This window comes from Protomyctophum parallelum, assembly GCF_964188405.1.
Source record: "Protomyctophum parallelum genome assembly, chromosome: 4".
In the NCBI taxonomy this organism is placed as follows: Eukaryota; Metazoa; Chordata; class Actinopteri; order Myctophiformes; family Myctophidae; genus Protomyctophum; species Protomyctophum parallelum.
In genome coordinates, this window is record NC_139700.1 from 26657995 (window position 1) to 26670792 (window position 12798).

The following is a 12798-nucleotide window of genomic DNA, read 5'->3' on the forward strand; positions in this document are numbered from 1 at the left end:
GTCACGCGTATACCCTCTATTCCTGCTCTGTCTTCCATCAACGTGCTCACAAGTGAGCTTTATGTAAATGAGCAATTTTACTATTAAACATGGCTTAAGTGGTTCATTCAACCATTGGTCTAACCAAGTATTATGCAGATATGTCATATATATGAGCAAATAGGGGAAGGGGATCAACCCTGACTCACTTTTTGATTCAGATTTGTGTCTTAAATAATAGCAGAATCAGGGAAAGTTTTGAATATTTGGCGGTCCTGTTTAAAAATTTCACAAGATCTGTTGCTATTACTTGCACTATATGTCACCATATGACGAAATAAACCCATACAATGTAACCACGTGTACGTTTCCGTAATGCGATTCCAATGGTGAAAGCTGTGTTGTTTCACCCCGAGAAGGAATGGCGGACTCGGCCACACCCCCAAATACCCGTACGTGTGAATGGAGAGAGGCAGAAGACAGCAACAGCTACAGTGCAGGGGGGTTGAAAACGAACGTACAGCTATGGGGAGTATGAAAAGACATGAGGAAATGACTTTACAGTTCTCTGGAAGGAGGGACGGATGTGGAGGCTTCTGATCACCTAGAGCCTGCTGAGGGGGAGACGCGGTTTCACAGATCTCTCCTTCCATATTGCCCTCCCACGCCTAATACACTACACTCTCGTATGCTCTTAAAAATGTGTCTCCGCTGCTCTCCAAGGACGCACGCCTCGGGCCCCGGAACGTGTCCCAGTGCAGAGAGAGACGGTGTGCAAATGGCAGAAAATGAAACTTACAAAAGGGTGAGGGTGGGGAGAGAACTTTATGAAGATGCGGACTGGGGAAAAGAAGCATGTGCGGGAAGTACAGAGGAAAGAGAGAATATAATATTATGTAGTGGAGTCAAAAGTATAGTTTTGTTGGGGTGAAAGTCATGAGTTAGAAAAACACACCTGTGTGAACCGAGTGGTGCAATTCCCTCTTCTCTCTCTCTCTCTCTCTCTCTCTCTCTCTCTCTCTCTCTCTCTCTCAGCACTACCCCTCTCTCTGTTTCTGGCACCCCCTACTGGTATTAATAAATGCACGCACGCAGCATTACCCCACACGGACATTGCTGGCCATTGCTGGTTTCACGCATGCGCACACCACTCGTGCTCATGACGGATACATGATACACACGGACATTCCTGGTTGTAGGAGTGGTTGCTCCACTCAAAAGTAAGTGGTGCAACTCTGTGTGGGGGTCCCCGGGGGGGACTGAAGACAGTAAAACAGTAAAACATGTTGTAAAGTGAGCAGTGGTCCTGTGCCCCTCTGCACGGGCACCAGAGGTTTGGCCTAGCAACACAGGGAGCCCCCCAACACCGGGGGCCTAGCAACACAGTGAGCCCCCCAACACCCTCTCACTGGGCCAGGGGCCATAAGGCCTAGCAACACCGTGGGCTTTTGGCGCCCTCTCACTGGGCAGAGGTTTGGCCTAGCAACACAGGGAGCCCCCCAACACCCTCTCACTGGGCCAGGGGCCATAAGCAGAGGAGCACATGATAGAACACATGGAGTGGAAAACAAAGGAGATTTGTCTTTCTTTTTGTGCACCCCTCTACCTTAGACACAAAGACAAACACTAACACACACAGAGAGACAGAGAGAGAGAGAGAGATTTTTTTCCCACTTACCCCAACCTCCACGTGGTCCGAGCCCTTGTCATCCTGTTTGTGTAGGATCTCAAAGTAGTAACGTCTGGAGGAGATCAGGCTGGGGAGAGAGAGAGGGATCATATTAATTGGGCGGTCATTCCGTGCAACACACCCTTGAACATAGTTTACTGGTTTGTCATGGCAGTGCAGTAGGATAAGGTAAAAAGAAAACTACTAACATAATAACTGTAAAAACATAGAAATAAGTAGTTCCTTGGGCCAGTACTGCTACTCTGAGTACTGTTGCATATTATGGTCATATCATGATGGTTATTGGTTCCCATTTCAAAATGTATTCGCCATTCCAAACAATCCCTCTTCAAGTCTCAAAATGTAACTAAAACTAAAAACTAAGCTACAGTACTAAAACTAAGACTAAATATATTGACAATTTCAAATTTGACTAAAATGTTAGTGAGGAACCAGTGGAGAAGAGGTCCAGTAGAACTACAAGACACTCATTTCATATTGTGCGCCGGTGTTGCGCTCTGAAAATAGCAGATTTATCAAGGCCCACCAAAATAAATTTTTGTCAACAAAATAAACTGTAAAACTACAATAAAACGACAACTTTTCAGATGACTACAATATGACTAAAACGGCATGGAGTTTTATCCAAAGGACTATGACTAAAACTAAATCAAAAGTTGCTGACAAAATCAACACTGACTTAGTTCAATCCCATTACAATGCAGACAGGCTGTAGAGCTGAGAGGACCATGAAAGCATGGGCCGGTCAGCATATTATCAGTGAGAGGCTGTGAATAATACATTACCTCTGACACCATTAACAAGATAACAACGTCTCCCATGAATAAACATTTGATGTGCTTCAGATGCACTAAGTTCTAATACAAGCTGTACTGTACACTCATGGTGAGGGTGAGACATGGTCCAGAATATGTAAGCTGTGTGTGTGCATGTGTGTGTGTGTGTGTGTGTGTCCGGAAAGGAATCATGCGTGTATGATTCCTCATGCACGGCTGCACGCACGCACGCACGCAGTAGAAACTATAGATACTGTCATGGTCATGCATGGTCAAATATTACTCAACTACTGTAGGAAGTCTTACTTGAGTTAAAGTACGAGTTAAAGTACTGTAGTACAAAAAGCGTCCATACATTTCCAAAAAACGGTAAGTACATGCATACACCATACATGCAGTGGCCTTGTGGTTAGAGTGTCCGCCCTGAGACTGGGAGGTCGGGTTCAATCCCGTCCGGGTCATACCAAAGAGTCTAAACAATGGGACCCAGTGCCTCCCTGCTTGACACTCAGCATCAAGGGTTGAATTGGGGGTTAGTCCCTGTGACATACTAGCGTCATGTCCAGTACTTGATGTACACCAAGTGTACATCAAGCTGCCTCACGCTACAGAAACAAGAGATAGGCTCGGGCCTCATGGCTCGGCAAGGCTACTACATGCATACACATTTTCAGTAATTAAGTAAATGTACTTTGTTACCATCCTCCACTATATGCACCCACACACCCTAGAATAACAGGCCCAGGCCTATTCACCTTATCTAAACTAATAGGCCGGCATCTGTCACTGGGTGAGACACCTCATTACAGTATCTCTCTCTCGGATCTACGCATGCGCGCGCACACACACACACGCACACACGCACATGCACGCGCACGCGCACGCACACGCACACGCACACACACACACACACACACACACACACACACACACACACACACAGAGTGGCCGCCATCCTGTGCTATGCATTGCTTCAGCAGAGTAATATCCTGGACATCACTCTCTGTAACCCACTTTGATAAAATAACACTATCTGGCCCAGGTAGAAAGCAATTTAATATCCGTCTAGTGCTCTAGCTTGTTTACAAGTCCACCTCAGTGGAAGTATCTACACATATTTTACCGGTAATCAAAATCAAAATATTTTAAAAATAGCCAAAATATACGTCCTCTTCTGCATGCCATGTGACTGGACAATGGGTGTGAGAACGCACACCAAATTTGGTATACATTTGTACACTCTCGGAGTTACAATGAACACTCAGAAATGTAATGTGACCTCACATGAAGGTCAATAAATAATCTAGTAATAGACATGGAAGGAGAGGGAGAATAAGGGGTGTGCGTTAGGATTTGGTGTTGTAATAAGTGTACGCACACACCCATAGAGACTCTCATATGAAGATGTATGCGCAACATCTAAACAACTGCCTACCTGCCTGCCCGCCCGCCCGCCCGCCCGCCCGCACCGTGTGGGTACATTTGCATCCTTAACGCATTCCCCAGCGTTCCTGCTTAGAATCATTTGGTATTTCAGTAAACCCTTTTTAATATGATAATGATAATTTCCTCTGATGCAGCTGGGTAATTTGCAGAACAGTATTTGCTACGGTGAGCTTTAGAGTCATTTATTGTAGTGCCTCCATATTCATGAGCACTGAATCACCGAGATATATGGTGTATGAGCTAGTCTGTGCTTATATTGTGGTATTTTCTGTATTTATTTTCTTGTTTTACATTTTTCCCCCCTTCCCCTTTTTTCCCACTTCTGATAATCTCACCGAACCAAAGCAAGCCTGTCCGAAAACAAAGAATAATGTGGATAAAATGTAAAAAGTTGAGTGATCAGAACGCTCTGCCCAAAACACACTCACCCCCCTTTTTTCACCCCAGTGGTTCTTGTATTATATTCATTCATTTAGCTGAGGTTAAGGTTAGGAAGAAGTTTAGGGTAATGCATAGTTTTAGTGATGTTACATATTAGGAATAGGGTACGCAACTTAAACCAATCAGTGTGCCAGCTGCCATTCCCTTTAAGAGATCTATTTCCATAAATCATTATGCCCTGGATCTTGCCTTATGGAAGAGAAAAGCGTGCTGCCTTGGAATACATTTATATTAGATACAGAGGGTTGTTTTGTGTGTCCAGTATCTGATTATCTGCCATCCATTCCGCGACCAACACAGCCACTGCATATGCATCCAAAAACACATCAAATGGATTTGCATTATGAGTGGTTTGAAGAGGCACTTTCCATCAGTGTTGGGCGCGTTACTTTAAAAAAGTAATTAATTATAGTTACTAGTTACTTCTCCAAAAAAGTAACTGAGTTAGTAACTGAATTACTCTATTGTAAAAGTAACTAGTTACTAGGAAAAGTAACTATTTGCGTAAAAAAAGTTGTAATATGTCTAAGAATTTGGATTGTTTTTGGGAGCAGGTTTCACAAGGTGCATAGAGTAGAACAGCATAAACAGGTACTGGTACTTACAAGTTACAACTTACACATAAGACATAACCTTTTGCCATGAGGGAGAAATAAACTTCAACTTCATTATATGTATTGCACTTCAATATAATATTTATTGAACCTCAACAGTAAACCAGGTGTAATTGCCTACACCAGTGGCTCTCAAACCTTTTGGACCTCAAAAGTCCAACAACTTCAGACAAGACAACTGGTAGACAATACTGTCTAATTAAAGACACAAATTGGCTCAGAACTTAAGAGAACTGGTCAGTGGTCAGTCTCACACACACACACACACACACACACACACACACACACACACAGCTCTGAGCTTCCCAGACCCAGGTTCACAAACTTCACATCTCATCTATGCCGTAAAGTGAACTGACAGCCACAGCTCTGCTGCAGCGGTGAGCGCTCTTCTCTTCTCGTGAAGAAAGCAGGACAGAGTTGTCAAATAAATCCCGCCGTCATTCATACTGTATTTATTCTCCGACCCGACATTAAAATACGGAACAACGTGCGTCCCGTATCAGTTCATTACGGGGCTCGTGACAGGCTGCAGACACTTGAGAGTTGGGACTACTAGCCGATAGCTTGGGGACGCTTAACATAATAACGGAGCACATTTCATTGTCAGTAACGGTAACTGCGTTGTAACAATGACAATTGTAATTAATTCGATTACCCGTTACTGAAAAGAATAACGACGTTAGGTAGCGCCGTTTGTTTAAACGCCTTTATACCCAACACTGCTTTCCATTGTCCTAAACCTGTGTGCATAAAATAGCAAATATAGGGACAGCGCATTGACACGCCTGCAGACACACCTCCACCCACAAATATAGGTGTCGGCAAAATGATTAGTGCGTGTGTGGCCGCAAGATAACGTTTACGCACAGTGGAAGCTCCTAAATTCACGGAAAATGTTTATTACTTGCGGATAAAGAATGGCACACAATCGAGCCCATAGTCTTACCGAGGTTACGTATAGGAATAAGGTTAGGTTTAGGTATAGTTTTACTGAGATTAAGTTTATAGGAATAAGGTCAGGTTTAGCCTAGTTACATTTAGCAATAAGGTTAGACTAGGGCAGGCATAGTTTTAGTTTACTGTTGACAGTTCTGCGGTCACCACATTTGACCCCGGGCGGGTTTTGGGGCCATTTTATTAGGTAAACAAACCTATTAAGTATCAAGCAGTACATTTTCTATCTCAGTAAACTCTAAACAGCACTGTTTATCAATCTGTTTTGACTTCAAGGATCCACAGTTTGATATGCATTAGGCCACAGACCTCATGTTGAGAGCCAGACGCTGGAACCACCCTGTGTTAACAATCGTAGCACGTTCAAAGTCACTTGGATCACGTCACCTGCTCATTCTGATGTTGGAGAACTGGAACTGAACCTGTTGGGCATTCCATAACATAGCCACCGCCATTGGGCGGTAGTCTAATATGTCCAACACCTTTGCTTTTGGAGAAAAAAAACATGTGATTCCAATGGATCCAACATAGAGCTTGTTTTCTTTAATCACAAACATAATATTGTCTGGCACATGGTAGGCCTACTTAAAAACAATGACCCACCACAGGTAATGTACGTCACACAACAGAACATCTAGTCACAGCCGTACCCCATCATGATTACTGAGTCCTGCTTATACTGTAGCAAGCAAAAAAGCTGTCCCATGCCTAATTCCATTTGTCCCCTTCCTTATCATATACTCTTGCCAGCATCCGTTCATATGGCACTATTTACATGATATCTTTGATCTGGGGAGGATATGCTCTTACATAATCTCAGAATATGTTTACGTGGCCGTGACCACGCCTATGTTTATGACTAATACTTTTCATTGGCTCAGGGCTCAATATTCTTTTTTAAAGACCACTTTCACTGTCAAAATATTTCGACAATTAGCGAAAATGTTAGATCTACAAGCTCACAACGCATCCATATCTAATATAAAAAATAACAATTGTATGCTTATCATCTCTGTCGTTAACTCTATCTCTACCGCTAGCTACCCCAGTTCCCAGTGCCAGCATACGCTTTCACTTTAAAAGACAGAGTTTCCCCCCCCAGAGCCTATGTGGCATGATGCGCCTGGACCACAATAGGCCAGCGGGTACCCCATCAGATACAAGGTTTCTGCCCGACAGCAACCTTATATGATGGTTTAACCACATTAAACCTGGCATTGCCATTTTGGGCAAACTTTCAGAAATATTTCAATTTTAATTAAAAAAAGCAAATTTGCCTCCCAGCCAATTATCCAAATGGCATAAGTGGTTGAAATCCGCCCATCAGCACAAACCGTGTCCTCATGTTGCTGCACATCTGAGGTCGAGAGCCAGGAGTACGCTGTTATTTTGTTTTATGCTGGTGTTGTGTGTGCAATCACTGTGTGCACGCACCAATCCCTTTCTTTATGTCCATGCTGTGGGCACGCGCGATAACGGTCTGCAACCTGATTGGATAATGACCCGTCTGCGAGGTCGAGGTGGGATGATGATAGGTTCTGGGGGGATGGGATGTAAACAACTCACACACACACACACACACACACACACACACACACACGCACACACACGCACACGCACACACGCATCCCGCACCACCCAGAACCTGTGCGTCCCATAAATCATTGCAGGGGACAGTGCGTTAAGGTCATTCTCTCATGAATATAAAACGCGTCTCCTGGTGGCCGCTTGCAAAGTGCACTCATGGAGCCAAAGTGTCGCGTTAGACTCCACTCAACCTATTTGCCCTTTCTCAGCACTTGGGGATGCAGGGGGGGGGGGGATAAAGAGAAATAGGCCCTGCTGAAATGGCCCAAGCTGAAATATGGGGACAATTTGTACATTTTTATGGAAGATAATCCTTTAGGACCAGTACTAATTAGGTTTTTCCTTTCCCCCTCCAGCACTCGTGTTGTGTTGGAATGGAAGACTGTCTTTGGGGCTTTGAAATACTTATCTGTATACTTCATTCTTTTTTGTTATTATTATTTTTGTAGATTTGTCCTGGACAGGAGTCTCCAGATAATTTAGGGGCGCTTTCACACCCAAAGTTCGCTTAGATGGTCCGGATCACGGACCAAAAGTTTAAATTGTTGCATTTTGATTTTGGTCCGTTTAGCATTCACACAGGACTTTGTTAAGCGGACCAAATATGAAAACAAATTACATGGTCATACAGGCCAAATTGATCTACTGACAGAATAGGCTATTTCTATGGAAAATGACTTCACTGCCAAACTACAACAGAAGCTTGTTGTGATTGTTAGTTTTTTGTAACATATACTTTAAGGAAAGTCTGAATGAATGTCTGAAACACTGTCGCTGCTTTTCACTTGCAGCACCAATTGTTCTGAATTTCCACACAGGCATTGACCATTATATTATGGAGGTCTTAATGAAGCCCTTTTTTCAATTTAACAAATTGAACGTTGTTAATTAAATGTATTAGTGAATTAATTTTCTCCATAGCCTTATAATGGGAAAATGGGAAATCACACAAGTATTCTTTCTCTCAGAAACCGTAAGGTCTACAGTTACAACACTTGGAGGGGAGGTTCTTAATTATTATTCAAGTTAATTGAATAAATAATTAGTCGGCCTCATGGTGGCCGACTGAAGGACAAAATGTCTCTTCCCCTGATGTCCTTGTGTCATGACGCATCTCCCCATATATGCCATGCCCGATTCCGCCATTTTGAATGTTCTTCAAAACACAATTTTTGCTCTTCCACCTACAGATTTTGTCCAGATCTCAGAATAATTGGTACACATCATCTCTGGACCTATCCAATTAAAATGCCAAAGGCAGAATTTTGATAGTCTGTATTGTTTGGCCGTAATCAGCTTCCAGCTTAGTGGGAGGCGCCTATATTACAAAACAATCCACAAAACATGAACAGAATGTTCAATCCACCCCAAATCACATGTGGTTGAATCAACAGAGCCAAATGTCCAATTAAATTTTCATCCATAGGCGCCACAAATGCACCACAAATGCAAAAACAATTAATATTTGTTGCAAAAACATGATTTTTGGGGGATAGATCCCCTCCTAATTACTTACACATGATCACAAGGGTCATCAGTGGGAGGGGCCTATATTTCCGAAAGCGTCTGTGCCTTCGAGCCAACCACACTTTGCAATTTCCCCAGAATTGCACCTTTCCTGTACTACTACAGGGCAAACCAGACTGAGTACACCTCAAAATACATACATCAATAATAAGATCTATTAAATCACATTGGCCACACTGTTGACTGTACGGCTAAGGACTAGTTTAATCAAATAACAGTGAAAACAGTATGCGCACATTTCACAGCCGCTTAAAAAATTTTAAGAAGCGAGACGCACGCATTTCAGGCAGTTCTTACGGCGATGGACGGAGGAAACACGCACGCACGCATGCACACGCACAAACACATGTGTGAAGAACCAAGAAGGATATTATTTACGACAGAAAAGAGGAGGGGGCGCGAGTTGAAACAACATGTGGACGTGGCATGTCTTCCTCTGTAGGAAAGGGTCCCATAAGCGGTAGTTAGCACTGACATGCTTCTCCATTACGCTCTTAATTCTGTTTCACTTCCTGACCTTTGTATTAGAGCCTCTCTTTCTAATCAAATCAGCTGCTCAATCTCTGAAGATAATCTAATGTCAGCCCTGATAGGACACAGGCTGCTGCCACAGGCTCGTCTGAGTCAGCAAAACATGCGTGCGCGTGCGCACACACACACACACACACACACACACACACACACGCACACGCACACACGCACACACACTCACACACTAGTAGATGCACAAACACAAACAAAGTTTTGGCCGTGTCTCGCGACGCCCACCCGCCCCCAATACAGACTCCAAAAATAACCTTAATAATAGAGAAAATATATCATAAATGAATACTGAAACCTCAAACCAGATATAATCATTAAGAGCATGTAGCCTACTACTATATGTAAACTCTTCATTTCCATTTTCCAGCCATCCAGTTGCAAAAAATAAATAAATAATTTGGGGACTCCCCAAAATAATTTGCCAGATTGAACAATGTTATATAAGTAGCGAAGGAGAAGGATAGAAGGACAAGCGAGCTGAGCCTATATGTTATGGTGAACACACACACAGGCAGAGAGAACCTCACGCTTGTACTGGTCCCATCCTTCTTATTACAGTCAGTACAGTCTCAACTAAAACTGGGACAATTCTTCCCGCTGGGTATGGGGAGAAATTTGTCTCGAAAGTTTTTACAAATGTTCCATGATTTACAAATGTGTTTCCAAGAGTTACAAATGTGTTTACAAGATTTGCAAATGTGTTTACAAGATTTGCAAATGTTTTTCTATGATTTGCAAATGTTTTTCCACGATTTACAAATGTATTTTGTATTTTTACAAAAAATATATAGATTTGTGTGTGCGTTTATCCTAAAATAGCATTTGTAAATCCTCAATTCTGCGTGTGAATCTGTATTTGGCATTCCTATTTCCTGTTGAATCATTTTGAGACAAACGTCACGCTTTTTAATGATAATTTTCACAAATGTATTGTTCTATCCACAAAAAAACGTGTAACTTGTAAGTTGGCATTTAAATAATTTTTTACAAATATATGACAATTTGTAAAAAAAAAAATATACTTGCAGGCGCATTTATCATAAAATATCATTTGTAAATCATCAACTCTGTGTGTCAGAGTTGATGATTTGTGGATTTTCTCAATGCATTTGTGACTCCAGCCACTTGTGGATTTTCTCAAAGCATTTGTGACTCCAGCCACTTGTGGATTTTCTCAAAGCATTTGTGACTCCAGCCACTTGTGGATTTTCTCAAAGCATTTGTGAAACCAGCACAAGGTAAAAATGTCTCAAAAAGGTGATTGGCTGCCTCGTTGCTAGGCTGCCTCTAAGCCAATGGGAGACTTACCATAAATCCCATAGTCTGAAGTCTTCAGACTATGGGATTTATGGCAGTCCAATTTCCAGTAGATGAGTTGGATGCTCATTCATTATTGAGATCCTTGGTCGTCCAGTTCCCCACTGTATTTCAAGTTGGACTGGTGTTTGAGGATGTTGTTGATACTCTCTCATGGTCTGAACTGCAGTGCACAATTGTGTTAATGCCTCTTTAACCTCCTGGGACACCGGAACATGCTGTAACACAATATCAATGAAAACTATTTCCTGTGCACATGCAAATTCCAGGTAGTCCACATCCAGGGGTGCTTACTGGAGAGAATGTGACACCCTGTGATAATTTCCAAGACCTGATGTCTAAGCAATTCCTACAATGCAAAAATAATAGGACAAATTTGGTGAGAGGAGCCAGGCTTTTACAATAAGGTCATAAGTGTCAGTATAATATTATGACGTCAGTATCACAGTCAGTGACATGTCAGTGTCATATCACAATCAGTATCATGTCATCACGGTCAGTATCATGATAAGTATCTGGAAACAAGTCCACAGCAAAAGGATTTCAGTTCAACCACTTTAACCCCCTATGTACAAGCTCACTATTGCTATGCCACAAGTTGTGAGCTTGCAGATCTGCTATTTTCAGAAACATTTAGACCATTTGGAGGATTTTTCTTTCCTCAAACAAACTTTATTATAAATCTTGAAACGGGGGTCCCACTCCCTTTAAAAAAATATTTTCAGGTGGGGCCCGGCCGCCCGGGGTTCTGTGGCCAAATGCATAGCCTAACTATTAATTTAGGGGTCCCCTTGATGAACCACTGTTTTAACTATAATGGTTTAGCAACCAAAATATAAGGTTTGTGGTGGAATGTAAATAATATGACGGTAATAGGCCTAATCATTTTATTGAAGTGCAGGACAAGATGTATTGTTGTCCATTTTGCAGCAGGTAACACTGGAAATAATGTTACTGCATATCATTAAAAGATGAAGTAAAGTAATGCTAAACTTAAAGTAAAGTAGTCTAAAGTAAACATGGGCAATCTAGACCTAGTCTAAACTATCTTAAAGAAGGCATATGAATTGCTATTAATCATAATGAATACATACCCATCCCAGTGTTTCCTGTAGGAAAAAGCTTTGGCATGGTGCTGGGCGCAGGGGGGCCTTCTGGCGAAAATTTCGATTAATTAATTAATTAATTAATTAATTAGATTAATTAATTAATTAATAAGATTAATACATTAAGATTAATTTGTATTATTGCTCTTGTATTGCTATTGGAGACACTGGGGGGACACTGGGGGACACTTGGCAGGCACTGGGGAGGCACTGAGGGGACACTGGGGAGGCACTCAGGGGGACACTGGGAGGCACTGAGGGGACACTGGGGAGGCACTGGGGAGACACTGTGGAGACACTGGGGAGGCACTCAGGGAGGCACTGGGGAGACACTGGGGAGGCACTCAGGGAGGCACTGGGGAGACACTGGGGAGGCACTGGGGAGGCACTGGGGAGACACTGGGAAGGCACTGGGAAGGCACTGGGGAGACACTGGGGAGGCACTGGGCAGACACTGGGCAGACACTGCAGGGCAGACACTGGGGTGGCACTTGGGGAGGCACTGGGGAGGTACTGGACATTTCATATCACACACACACCATGATTCACTAGCCCCCTTTTTTTGGCAGCTTGGCATGGCGCGATTTATTTCAATCATGGCGCAGCGCCATGCCAACAACATTGTGCAGGAAACCCTGCATCCAGCTTGTTGACTTATCTCCATTTCCATTATGTTATGTAGTGACTAAATAAGAATAACAAGTCATAACAGACCTGTGCAGAAATCTCACGTTTATGAACATCAATCTAAAGTTTGTTTTGCTGCAGCCTCTGCCTTGTAGCTCACAGTTTCACGTTGCTGTGTTTATATGATC

The 12798-nt window shown here is 42.8% G+C and overlaps 1 protein-coding gene across 2 annotated transcripts in view; it reads right to left on the bottom strand.

The window, feature by feature from the left end:
- b4galnt4a (beta-1,4-N-acetyl-galactosaminyl transferase 4a) overlaps positions 1-12798 on the bottom strand; it is a 324656-nt gene that overhangs the window by 62859 nt on the left and 248999 nt on the right. For both annotated transcript variants that reach the window (XM_083763365.1, XM_083763364.1), the window contains exon 8: positions 1658-1736. In XM_083763365.1, the coding sequence (XP_083619491.1) occupies positions 1658-1736 (79 nt within the window). The remainder of the gene's footprint in view (positions 1-1657; positions 1737-12798) is intronic.